This window comes from Dermacentor andersoni, chromosome 3, assembly GCF_023375885.2.
Source record: "Dermacentor andersoni chromosome 3, qqDerAnde1_hic_scaffold, whole genome shotgun sequence".
Classification (NCBI taxonomy): domain Eukaryota; kingdom Metazoa; phylum Arthropoda; class Arachnida; order Ixodida; family Ixodidae; genus Dermacentor; species Dermacentor andersoni.
Genome location: NC_092816.1, coordinates 212,883,746 through 212,897,695, shown reverse-complemented (window position 1 = coordinate 212,897,695; position 13,950 = coordinate 212,883,746). Strand labels below are relative to the sequence as shown.

Genomic DNA, 13,950 nt, shown 5'->3' with positions numbered 1-13,950 from the left:
CATCAGCGGTAGATGTGGTCTGCTTCCCCGCAATGGTAGCAGAGCAGGCAGTGATCGGGGGCGCGCCAAATGTTCGTCTTCCGCGCATAGCGGCGCGGGTGGGCGCGCTGGCGGCGGCGGCGTGTCATCGCTTCCGACTGGGGCTGCGGCGACTGTGGTTTCACCTCAGGAACTCCAAGCGATCGCTGAACCTCTTCTTTGACGATTTCAGCTACTGAAGCCGCTTGAGGCTGCGACCTTGGGTAGAACTTCTGCAGCTCTTCCCACACGATCGCTCTGATAGTCTCGCGCAGATCGTCGCTGGCCATCGATTGCAGTCCGGCGTAGTTTGTAGAGTTCGTGCGGCGGTTGAATTGCCGGTGCCGCATTTCGAGTATCTTCTCGATGCTGGTGGCCTTGCGAAGAAACTCGTCGACTGTCTTCGTATCATTCCAGCGAAAAGTTCCTACTTCACACCACGCATGAGCAGGCGGACTTTTTTCTCTTCAGACATATCCGAGTCGGCATGCGGAATAGATGGCTCATTTCCTCCGTGAAGATCGCGGTGGTATCATTTGCAGCTGCACTCGGGTTTCTAGTAGTCCTTGGGCGCGCTCTATGCGTACGATGCTTGTGAATGTCTGCAGGAAGCCCCTTCGGAACAGGTTCCAAGTCGTTAAGGTGGCTTCTCGGTTCTCGAACCACGTCCTGGCGGCGTCTTCCAATGCGAAAAAGGCATCTCGCAGTTTGTCGTTGCTGTTCGAGCTGTTAAATGCAGCGACCCTCTCATACGTCTCAAGCCACGTTTCCGGGTCCTCGAATGTTGAATCGTGGAACGTCGGATGCTCCTTGGGCTGCTACAGCACGATGGGGGACGCTGGAGTTGCCATTGGGGTTGACTTGTCGACGACCTTCCTGGTCGTCTCAGGCAAAAGTCCGTGCTCCGGGGGTAGTCCTTGAAGCCTGCGGCTACCTCGCTTGTCCTCATCAACGTTGGTGTTGTCCTCGCGTTTCCGCTTTGGATCGCGACTTTGCGGGGGCGTTCGGTACATGAACGCAGTAGCACCTCCCCCAGGTGTCACGGTAAAGAACACAGTAGCAATACTGTGAAAGACGAAACTAAGTTTTATTGGGCGAACCTGCGCCCACACAACAGGCTACACTTCAAAAGTACAACGATAATAGCTGCGAACACGGTCGGGGATCGTCGAAATCTGATCTGCCGGTCAAGCGCATCGGCTTAAAGATATACAGGTATACGTGTCAATATCCCGTGCTCCACTTTCAAAAAGGACACACGTTCTGCGCTTAATGTGCGTCTAGTGTTTACGTCCTTAGCAATGCTTCGCAGCGCAGCGTTCCATCGCGTCCAGCTTGGTGCCCTCACTCATGCTAGAAAGCCACCGTGCTTTCTTTCTGCGCCGAGAATTCAACATTGCAAGCGTGCCGCCCATAGCTTCTCTAAAAACCATTATTCGCAGTGAAGCTTTCAATTTCGTCTCTCGCACTTGCAATGATGCCCCCACACTGTATTCATTCAAGTCTCAATCGTCCAACGGGCCAGTGTGCCTTCGAAACCGCGAGCCACCTGCGGGCGGCGCGGCCCTCCGCGCTAGTGGCCGCCGAATCGAGGTCGTCCGCGCGAACAGGACGCCAATCTCACCCGAATCGTTCGGTCGGCGACTCCGATGGCGAAGAAGGGGCTCACTCCGAGGTCGACGTGCAGCTTCTCGAGCGCGGTGTCCCGGTCCCAGCTCTGCAGGAACCACGACGAGCCGGCGACGAGCTCCCAGCCGCCGACCTGCCGCAGCCGGTAGTTGAGCAGAGCCAGGGCGTCCTGGCTCAGGCTGCGCGGCTCCATGCACGTCTCGTAGAAGCGCTTCGCCTTCGTCTCGGCCGATGCCTGGTTGCCGTCGAAAGGCACCAGGTCCACCAGGTGCCGCACCGCGTGCTGGCCGCGGGGGCCCCGAGGAGTGCCGGGTCGGCAGGCCAGTGCGTACGCGTCCTGGCAGGGCGCGGCCTCTCGAAGACCGGCGAGCACGCGAGCCGCGGAGCCGAGGCAAGCCGCCGACAGGCAGCGATCGTCAGGCGCCGTCGAACCCGAGTGCACCTTGACCGAGAGGGCGACGATGATGACGAAGAAGACGAGCAACAGCACGCACAGCAGCACAATCACCAGCGACGCGATGTTGGCCACGGCAGAGGTGACCTGAGCGCGAAGCTTGGCCATTCCGCCGCCACCCGTGGACTGCTTCGGCCCAAGGCAGCCATCGCCTTCGCCGTCGTCCATGCCACACTCCTGAACGCGAGCGAAGGCGTTTGCAATGCACGGCAGCTACTGTAGTTTCAGCGATCTGGTCGAGGCTTGGATCCGAGAGCCCGGCAACGTCACCTGCCAGCACACGTCAACATGCGCGGTGAGCGCGCTGCGGGCCTCTTGAACGAACAGACGTTTGCGGGGCAGGAAACAAAGCTGCGGTGTGGAATGCGTCGAGAAGTGGAGCTGGCTGCCGAGCGGTGTTTGTCTGCTCACTGTACTTTGCATTGTTTCAAGCCGAGAGCTGGCGCATCAGGCAGACAAGTTAGACGTTGACTCGAGGGATGGCCAACAATCCCATCGTTATCGAGATGAGTCTGTCGCAAGTCGCGGTGACGTCTCATTTACGCAGCATCTGCACGTGCCCTTCGCGAGCAAGTGGGTCTGCAAAACGAGTGCGTATACACCTGAGGGCGTCAGAAATGTGCCCGCATATTATAGGCCTCGCCGAGCGCAGGACAGCCGACCATGCCGGGTTTGACGGAATCGCCGCGCGCTCAACACTCCGGGCAGCTGGCGCCCCGCCGTGACGTGTTCGAGCCACGGACGTGACAAAGGCTCAGCACCGGAAGCGGGTGACAGCACTCGTTACGGCCGCATGCACCTGCAAGCCTCTTCGCACGACTGACGTTTTTTGTTCTTTTTGTCCGTGTCGCTGTGCAGTTACTCGCGACTTTGCACAGCACGGTGCAATAGTGATTTTACCAATTAATCTTTCTGAATGAGAGACGTGGTGCCAAATTAGTGGAGGGTTAAATAACGTAGCACCAACCATCTTCGCAAGGAAACTCAACTTTGACCTGTTGTCTAATTGACCGCCATGGAAGCACAGATGGTAGTCGAAGTCCCCTCTGAGCAGCATCACAAGGTACGGGAACCAGTTGCAAACAAAAATGGTGTTGTAGTCCTGCGGGATGTTCACTGTTGCAAAAAGTAGCAGCAGACCTTTCCGAGTGAGAAAGCGGTCAGATGGAGACTGCAACACCGTCTGAGATTCCGCTGCAGTACAAGGACACGACCGTCGACGCGTTCGGAGGAACGTCGGCTTGGACAAGCAGTTTCCTCGAAAGCGAAGAAATGCCGGTGAGCGGCAAATCTAACCGCGGCGAGAGTTCTATTTCGGCCCGTGCGCAATGGATAACGGTATTAAGGCGCCAGTGAAATTCCCAGCCGAGGATAATGTTATGAGAGCAGAAGGAAAGGATTACGAATTCTACGGCGTACTAGTAGAACTCTGGCAATGAGAACACGAGCAGTGCAAGCCGCTATTTATTTTTTTAGTTATTTAGTTATTTATTTATACCCCAAATGTCCCTGGTGCGCGGTTTTACATGAGGGATGGGTATTACATTTGTGCCACGTATTCGATGAATGACTTGAAGTGGCTAGGATTGGAGCGCTGCGCAGCGTCGGTGGGCAGATTATTCCAGTCATTCGCTGTTCAAATGAAAAATGAGTTGAGATGCGCAGTAGTGCGCGCAGGAGGTGGATACGCAGATATACAACTCAGTATCACCCTTTGCGGAAGGTACTGAGTTCGAATCCTGCTGCCGTTTGAAACTCACCGTCATTTTTTTCTCGAATGGGCAGAGATGTACCGCGACCTGGTGCTTGGTCTTTTACAGCGAAGCTGTATATGCTACCAGCCAATGCATAAGCTACCATAAGCTACCAGCCAATGCATTTGTCATGTCAGTGGGCTTTCTAAAAATGTGGGCCGATCCCGAAGGTAGTGCAATACCCGGCCGACCCGCGGCGGAGGTGAAGCAGCCTTCAAGCAGTCCGCCCCTAATAATAATAATGATAGGCAATAAATGAAATAAATCGATGAAACTTCCAAGTCGATGGGAATACTGGAATCGTTTGTGAACAGCAGATGGACTCGCGAGCATGAGGCATTGCCACATACGCAAAGGACAACATGTATGTGCAACCACACACCCTTGACTCACATGACAACGCCATCGACTGTGGGGACGTCTGTGCCGTACAAACGAAAGAAGGAATGGCGATGTCCGCTGAGTATATAGAGTTTTAGTATAGCGTAAAATCCTTGCGTTAGCGTTAGCGTGCGACGCAACGCTAACGCAAAGAAAGACTGCACTGCGCGGCACAAGGTAGTGTTTTAGAATAGCGGAACGGAGAAAAGCGTTAACGTTAACGCAAACAAATACAGCGCCATCTAGATGTAAAAACACAAAGTACTGGAAAGCCAAATCCACACGAAATGTCGAGCTTATCCAATGCCGAATCCGCAGGTGTGTCCCTAAGTCAAGCTTATCGAAAGCCACAGTCGCTGCGTTAGTTACGCATGTAGGTGTTTGGTTCGAGCGTTGTTTTGTCGAGAGTCGCGAAACACACCGATTAATGTTGGCATGCCGCGATCGAGTGTTCTGTGGGACCCATATTACGTGTCCTTTTTAAGTTGGGATGACATAGACGCCCTCATGCTTCAGGAATGAGAGCGACCGCGCAGGTTATACGTTTCCTCAAGATCCACTCAACGTCGAAGCTATACCGGAGGGGACGTTTCGCCGGCAATTTCGCTTCCAGAAAGCGGATTTCCCACTTCTTTCCAATTTTTTGCAACGGACGCCCACCTTGACGTCCATCCGAATGGGTTCAAGGCGAAAACCTCCTTCACGCGGTTCATATCGTCGTCGTTGGTAAAACGCACACGCATTGTGACCACAGCACCGACCACACTACTGTGTTTTGCCGCGGAAAACATGACATGCATCGGCTTCACATGCGGCTTTACACCAACGTTACTAGATTTAGTAACGTTGGCTTTACACCAAGCGAACGAGCGAAATACACTTGGGCGCCATCTCGAGGCGGATACAACAAACATGAGCAAACATTAGCATACCCTCTAGTTAAGCCTACTGCCCGGCTAATCGAGGACGTATATCGCAAACAACGCCCATTTGTCACCTGTGCGCCGCTGCCGAAGCATCATCACACAAATCTAAGGCGAACACGAGCATTAGTGGGGAAGGATAGAGCCTAGCAGTGCAGGCAGACGACTCGATAGATCCGAAGCGGGCTGCTCTCACTTCGACTGGCGCCGCCATCTTGCCGTACGTAAGGCTCCCCTTGCGTGCGTTAGCGTTCAACGCTAAATCCTGAAAATAGCGTACGTACGTAAGAGCTCCAGTAGCGTTTACGTATAGCGCATGCGCAGTGTGGTGCACGCAACGCTAACGCTAACTCTTTGCGTTTGCTGCTTTACGCTATACTAAAACTGTCTTATATGTCTCCAGGCACACCCAAGTGTGATATCGAGAAGTTCATGACTGCGCACTCTGCATGGCTTAGCCGTGATGACATTGCCCCTGTGATTATCGTTGGAGACTTGAATGTAGACATTTCAAAACCAGACAATGACTGGTTCACTCAGATAGTGCTAGAAGAGTCTGGTTTGAAGTGACACACCTATCCAAGTCACTGAACTACTTAACAACGGTCGTGTATAGACTTAACTTTGGCCATGAGGTTGTAACCGAACCGTATATACAAGATATTGTTACTACCATCACCAATTTCTGAAAGTAAATACACGTACCGCTATCTAACCCTGTGTGATGTGCTGCAGCTTCGCTGGTCAGCCACCTTCATAGAGCCGCTCCCGAATTTGGCTTCTCGTCTCCCCCTCCACAGCTTGGGTGTGCCGAGGACGGCCACGGGTGCTTTCGGACGACGCCCGGAAGGAATTTGGCGGCGCGGGCCACTTTTACGGTTGCCATATCCCACAGGAAGGCCGCGAAAGCATTATTGCGCCTTTTGTGACTCGGTGAGCGCCTACAGTATAAATGGTTACGAGGTTCTTTCTCTCTCCTCGCTTGTTTACAGCCACACAATCCCTGTAAATTCCCCAGTCTACGCATTCTTCATGCGCCAAAACACGAGGTCGGCAAAGCACGTACAAACCAAAGGTGCGCGCTTTGCCTGATCGGCACAGCGCATGCAGGCCACCAACTCCGTTGTCTACTGGGCACCTCGTTCCCATGGTTACGGCAGCTTGCTCATGGCCCTGTTACAATCAGGCGGTCCAGTCGTCGCCCGAGCATATAATAGTGTGACGTCACACTGCTATGTGCCTGACAATCACGGCCGACGCTCGAAAATATGTCGACGGGTTGGCTACGTCAGCACAACTGACTGTTCACATTCCGGCGAGCCCGGAGGCGAACGCAGAGGTACGAGGAACAAAAAAGCACCGAAAATCTGCAGTCTCTATGTTTAAAAAAAATTAAAGAAACCACGGGTGCTTTCAAGAGGTTGTTTATAATATACGCTTGAATCTGCACAGAAACCTAAATATGCGAATATGTACAAAATATATTATCTGCCGAAATTCGATGTGTCGTAATATTATGTCACGCTGAACTTAAAAAAGCATGCCAATATGGCGCTATGTTTACGCGTCAATCTAACACCGCAGTGGTTCTCTTAAAAATATCACCAATAGCGGAAATCGTAAGGAAGATTAACCATCAGAACAGACAGCATTAAAGAGATGATGTGAGGGCAGAACGAAATATGGAAGTTGAAACCCAGCTTCGCAAGTTTTCCAAGTCGGGTTTCACCGCACCATTTTATGGCCGGAAGTGTAGAGCAAAGCGACGCACGCGATACTTGGAGCCGCTGCCTCTACGAATAGGCCCACGACGAGCTTGTGCAGCACGCGGTTCGTCTGTACCGTTTGTTAAAAAGACTGTTTGTAAAAGAAAAAAAAATATTTTCGTTAAGGACGCTAGGTTCCTCTCAAACTGATCACTAACGGAGTGGCTACGCTTGTCCAACCTGTTCGAAGGAACTGCGGAGCTCCTCAAGTTTAATGCTGCCCAGTGGAGCCTGCGAAGTCGTCTTCTGCACAGTGGTGACTATTCTTCCTTTATCGAATTTTCTTCATTGAGGATAAAGACAGAGATCCCCGGGAGCTCGGTTGGCGATCTCTGAGAGGCACTACGTCACTGTCGGCCGCGTAGCACATTCGTGTCAGTGACATTGCCAACCTACAACTCAACGCTGCAGCATTTCAACGTGCACTGCTAACATCACACGTTCACAGAATGGCGTTGTTCTTGGAACACGACGTGCTGCCACGAAATGCCACGCCTCCGGGCGCTAATTCACTTGCATCACATGCGGATGCCGTAAAATTACTCTTAAAAACGCGAAATGTGTGGTTGATGGCTTAAACGCAAACCACATACGTTTAAACAACGAAAAAAAAAAGAAAAAACTACCATGAGATGTTTTGGAAATCCTCATAACACTTAACCTTGACCTGTTCATTCAATTACACGGTTCTCAGTGTTTAGGGTGTCCATGCGTTTCTTTACCGTTATCCCATTCTGTTGGACTTTATTTTGACGACCGTATCTACGCAATGAAACGTTTACGAGCGGTAGCAGCGCACTTATAAAGGCTTAAATGTAATTCTCCCCTTATGTTGCGTACGTGAGTTTCTAAGACTCTGAGCCAGCCTGTGCACCGATATCGTATTGCAGTTTGAGGTTCGTCCACAACGACAAAAGTAGATCGGGTGGATAAGCTATTACATGGGATATCTGCGAGCGTACTGTATGGTGGCGTTTATGACTGCTCAGACAATAACTCCAGAAATAACACTGCAGGTGTTTAATGCCCTTCAGAGCTGTTTGTACAAGTGACACTTCTTCGCAATGTTTCCTCGAATCACCACAAAACAACAACATCATCATCAGCAGCAGCGTGTTGTATGTCCACTGCGGGACGAAGGCCTCTCCCCGCGATCTCCAATTACCCCCGTCCTGCGCCAACCGATTTCAACTAACGCCCACGACTTTCCTAATTTCATCGCTCCACCTATAGTCTTCTGCCGTCCTCGACTGCGTTTCCCTTCTCTTGGTACCCATTCTGTAACCCTAATGGTCCGACAGTTATCTAACTGGCGCATTACATGACCTGCCCAGCTCCATTTTTTTTCTCTTGATGCCAATTAGCATATTGTCTTTACCCGTTTGCTCTCTGATCCAAACCGCTCTCTTTCTGTCTCTTAACGTTATGCCTAGCAATCTTCGTTCCATCGCTGCTTGCGTGGTCCTTAACTTGTTCTCAAGCTTCTCAACACAGAGCGAATCTAAGAAAGACGCGCCTTTAGAATTTACCGCTGTACGAGTTGGAGTCGGGCATGTAAATATGTGGTAGCGGGCCCATGCCGTCGTCCAGCTCATCCACGCTTGGGACGGCGTTGAAGGGAGGAACTTGCTGTCATCGTGAACTAGGAGAACTGGATTTATTTACAATATCTACGCGAAGACAGGAGAACGTTACGTTCCATCAGTCTAGCATGAGTGAAAACGAAGCACACCGATCAGTCGAAAACGGCTGCTTAAAACTCCTCTGTCCTCCCTACATCCCTAGGCGAGGGAAAACTGCCGTCCAACCTTCGTCCAAAGCCGTCGTAGTCGTAGTCGACACTTTTTTGAGGGCGAGAGATGACACACTCATTCCCGAGCTTTTGTTTCACTGAACAAACCGAGCGTAGAGGGTCCACGTAGACAGGGGTTGTCAAGCTTGACTCAAACTGGCGCCTCTTGATTCCAGAGCCGACTCCGCAGTTAGCCGCCGCGTCTGTCAAACGACTGTGACGATTACTGAGGCCCGTGAGAAAGCGACGTAAAACACCCTTTTCCAGGAGTTCTCTTGCTCCAATTAGACCGTGAAGGCGACAGTGAACCAACTAACAATACTCGATTTCTGAAGTGAAGGCGCTAAAAAGACGGAGGACAAAGAAGAAACACACACACACAGGGCCTCCGTCTTTTTAGCGCCTTCACTTCAGAATCATGCTTAACCAACACGCCCAACTATCCATCCTAACGTCAAATAACTATACTCGGTCCGCAAAACGCGGCTAGCCTTGCTGGCGCAGTTGGGCTGTCAGAAGGAGGCGCATTTGTTGGCTTTACAAAGCGACTCGTCGCAGCGGGCTGGGAGAGGTTCGAAGGTCACGACCCCTGCAGGCCGATCGTAACGCCGCGTGTACACTACGGGATCAAAACCCCAAAATTTTGTGCTCTTTTTCTTTACCTTAACCGTTTGCCCAAAGAAATAACTTAGAACATTACAAAAAGTAAGCCACACAAAATATGATGTCAGAGTTCTTTTGTCGTTAAAATATTTGTTATTTATTGTGTTCTTTTTTAGCTGTTGCAATTATTTTTTTAACTCTTGCCCTGTACACAGCAAGAAGATTGTGTGCCTTCTTACTTTTCTTTTCAAGGAAATAACTGAACACTGAATCGGAATAATAAATCAAGGTCTTTTTTTTCGTAACTAAGATATATTTGTATAGAGTACTTTTGAAGCTGTTGCCATGTGTATGTTATACTGTATCGTATTTCTTTCTTGTAAGCAGCGAAGTGGCATCTCACGTCTGCCCTGGCCCGCCCACAAGCGACTTGCATGCACGAAATGTGGAATAGGCTGTGAGCTGCTGAAATGAAGATGTGTGTATGTATGACGTAGTAGTTCTGCGGAAACCCGCAAGGTGGATGTCTGATTTGTAGCAACTGTTACGAACGGGTGGATGTCTGATTTTCCCTTTATTAATTACTTCTCTCCACCTTGCGGGTTTCCGCAGAACTACTACGTCAAACACTTTCCTTTACTTCGTGTGTCGTCGACAAATTCGACTTCGCCCTGCTATCTGCTAGCCGCCTGGTTAGCTCAGATGGTAGAGCGGCTGCCCCGGAAAGGCGGTGGTCCCGGGTTCGAGTCCCGGACCACGACGAATTTTTCTTCAACTCTGAGGCTTTTCTTTCGAGGAACCCGTATGGGTTTTCTTTGTAGCAATTGCTACGAACGGGTGGATGTCTGATTTTCCCTTTGTTAAGTGTGTAGGTATGTATGCATGTACGTACGCATGCATACATACGTACCCAGATACGTACAAATATGCATTACTAAAGCAGTGTGAGGTACAGCGCTGTTGTGATGGAGAAACTGATCATCCGCATTTCACAACCTTTCGCGTTTCTGTCCCACATCTTTCTTTATCGCCTTAATAGGAAACCCTAAAGTTGCCGATTGAGAGTCTCTCCAGGAGGAACGAATCTGCCCCTGCACAATAAAGCGTAATTATGTTCAAAGAAAGGTGCTGGTCACGGCACGAAACAAAACACGTGACCATTATTTCTTGTCCCTTGCGAGGCACGTGAACATGGTGGCAACTTTTCCGACGCCTATATTCCACCCTCAAAATCCACACACAAGAGTGTGAACGCCCGCCAGCAGCTTCTGACGACTCCGGATCGTTTTTTGTTGAGCCTTTTGGAAAATATCGTTTGGTTAAAGGTCGACCAAAATGATTCCAAAAACACCCCTGACGTCATGGTGTGCATAGACATGACGCGCGTCATTTTTCGAGTGCTGTGTGCGTCTCAGTGTCCGTCTTGTCTGCATCGCGCTGTGCCTACAGGGTAACTCCGGGGATCTTTCCATGTCCACTGATCTTAATACAATTTTGAATATACGTTCTCTTTGCCCTCTCATTATCTGTGCCAAACAATATGGCTGCAAGTGATTTAGTTTTCCTGAAAATGAATTTTAAAAACTGGTTGCGTGTTCCCAACTCATGACTTCTAGCTGGCCCCCCCTGTGTTTGTGACGTCAGAGACTACACCGCCACTGTCGCTGAAATCGCCGCTGTCTAGATGGGAAGATCTGTAAAAGCTCTCTGTGTCGTCAGGAGGCTTGGCTTCTTTGGCGTTAGCGCCACTGCGTGCTTAGCAAGCGTTCTGCGTGTTTACATTACGGTAGTGTAGTATCTGACGCCATCGACTCATCGTGACGTCACACGAAGCAGCTACTGTTTCGGTATCACGTTTATTGGTTATTTAAAATTATTGATGAATTTATAAGCAACTTGAACCACTCTGTCGGTGACAGGGCTGTCAATGCCATTTGAAAATGACAATATCCTAATATCGCAAAAAAAAAAAAAAACGACAGAGTTGCCCTTTAAAGTGAGGGCGCTCAATCTTGCTCTTGCGGAAGTGTCCAAACCTCGCGCACGGCTCAGCGCCTCTTTCATAAACGTCGTTTGAAGCATTGTCAAGCGGCCCCGTTTCACGAGAAGGGATCACACCGACTCGAGGAGATCTACTGTCTGCATAATACGGACGTCGTCGCGACTTCGCAGTTGGGGCGAAGCTGTCACCCGTGGGCGAGAAGCGAAGCCGTTTCCGGTCGTTCCTTAGGAAAGATCTGAATGTAGCTCTCTCTCAGTTAGAGCGCCTGATTTTGTAGCGCCTAATGCCATTTGGGAACATCTGTGCGGGTATTGTAGCAGCGAGTTGATTAGCGCTCGTAAAATGTAACTAAAGTACTCAAGGTCTGCAGCAACGTGCGTTGCTGTCCGAGATCATACGTTTCTGCACAGCGCAATATGCTGTACGTAGCCGGGGCAACAATGCTTTTTCCCGGGGCGTGTTCGGAAAGTACTTCTCGAAGCCGGTTCTAAGCACAGTTTCTGGCGAAATGTTGTGCTATTCCCACTGGCTTGACTTCCATTTTGCGGCTGGAGAATAGAAACTATAGTGACTACAAATTAAAAGATAATTAAAAGTTAGCATAACTGTGAGGTCTCTTAGAATAAACTTCAAGTACCATCAGTGTCACTGGGTGTCTTGGTCGATTTTGCGACAGGTGCACGTGTATCTTCCATGTTAAGACACAGGATACTTAGTATAATGCATCGAAAATACAGACATTGATGCACACGTCTTGAATGTATCATGATACAGATACCCACAAAGTCTCTTAAGATAGTACCGCGTATCTTCGATACTGCCCAGCCATGCATGCTGGACGACCAGCCACGTTGGCGCCACACGCTCACTGGATTCCCTTCTAGTGTTCCTAGTAAGAAATTCGATGCGATACACGTGGCCTTCGAGATTGCACCGCGCGCCGCCGCGATTTCGGAGGCCACGCTATGTAATACATGCTTCCAAAACAGACGGTGACAAAATACATCATGGCACGCGAATTATAAATGCGATCAGCACTGATGGTATGCTCGAAGGACTTTCCGGTGTTTATGTATTCGCACAACTAACCGCTTTCCTTTCACGACAACTCAGGCCACTGGGTATGTGCTACTCCTCACAATACTCGCATACCATCATCGATGTAAAACCCACGATGAGATAGATTGCCAATAATATTAACGTCGTCAACAATCTCGGAAAGATGTATGCGGAACCAATTTTTTAATGCTTTCTTGGAGTACTTGACGCGCTGTCCAGGGGCCAACTATGGTGTAACCGTTTTCCCGCCTGAACCTCGGCCGCTAGAGGCAGTCTGCGGTCAAATGGCACGGAGGCTGCTGCGCTGAGGCTACAGGGTTGGCAACCAACCATCGGACTAACATGGACCACTCTTTGTCGCCGACTTGGAACACGTGCCATTCAGTCTGTGATGGTCTCCAACGAGACACACCGATGCAAACTTGTGCCACGGTTTATGTGTTTCCGCTCTTCAGTGAACGTCGCTCGTAGCAACTTGAGTTATTATGCGTGTGCCACTTTGCATGTGCCGCCGTAGGATGACGAAAAAGACCCTTTAAATTTCTCCGACGCTGAGCGAACCCTCGCCGCAAGTGTCCCTGCAGCAACTGTGGCAGGCCACACTGGGCTCGTGCCGCTTCTCAATCGACGCCTTTCAGGACGACGCTTGAGCGAGCCGTGCCACGAACGCAATGGGTCGCGGAGGCTTCACGGCGAATGCGCTAGATGGCGCCGCGCGTTTTGAGGGAAAGTGCCGCTGCAGTGCACGCAACTCGTTTCGACGGTGGCTGTATCGCCGTATACCGACCCAATGGGAAACGCATTACCGTCTAGGCGGGTTGCGCGGCAATTTCGTCCCCGAGAACACTCAATATATGAAAATACATACAGAATAAGCAAACGCCACGAGCATGTGCAGTGCTCTACTTTATCGCGTTTTCTATTTTGCGCGCTGCACGGCTCGACTCTGCGGTGCGTTTAGCCGTCGTACAACGCCGCACCGCAGTGAGTCTTGGTACAACTCGAAATGCAAGCACAGCTAATTCAGATGGCTAACTTTTGGGAAGACCACCAATATAAACCAATTAGCTGAATGAAATGCGTTGCTTCTTAGTGAAAGCACGTGACACGTAGTGAAACCGGGAAACGACCCTATGCTTGGGTTAATCGCGCATTCGTATACGATGAGCAAGCATAATCTGACGCCCTATTATCACGTAATGAAAGATTGACAACATGACTAATACTTGTGGGGAACACGCGCGCCCATCCTCCCCCGCGCCGTCGCGTCGAGAGCCGGCATAGACGGGGGAGAGGCGTAAAGCCCTCTCCCGATTCTCCCTCGCTCTCGCGACGCGCGCGCGCCCTTCCTCCCCGACTCGCGGGCAGGTAGCTGACGGGCGAGGAGGACATTCCCCTCGCCCAGGTAAAAAGGTACAAAACAGCGCGACCGGGGGAAACCCTCTCTCTTGGGACGCCGACACCTGGACCGCCTGGACGAAAGCACCTGCCGCATCCCGTGAGTGATCTCGTTTGTCTGACCCACCCAGACAACGAGGCAAGCCTTTTACTACTATTACTGAGAGGACG

General features: G+C 50.7%; 1 protein-coding gene across 1 annotated transcript in view; it reads right to left on the bottom strand.

The window, feature by feature from the left end:
- The window catches only part of LOC126524322 (endothelin-converting enzyme 2-like), a 203,761-nt gene that overhangs the window by 169,066 nt on the left and 20,745 nt on the right, over nt 1-13,950 (bottom strand). The window contains exon 2 of the mRNA XM_072286991.1: nt 1,643-2,314. Within this exon, the coding sequence (XP_072143092.1) occupies nt 1,643-2,314 (672 nt within the window). The remainder of the gene's footprint in view (nt 1-1,642; nt 2,315-13,950) is intronic.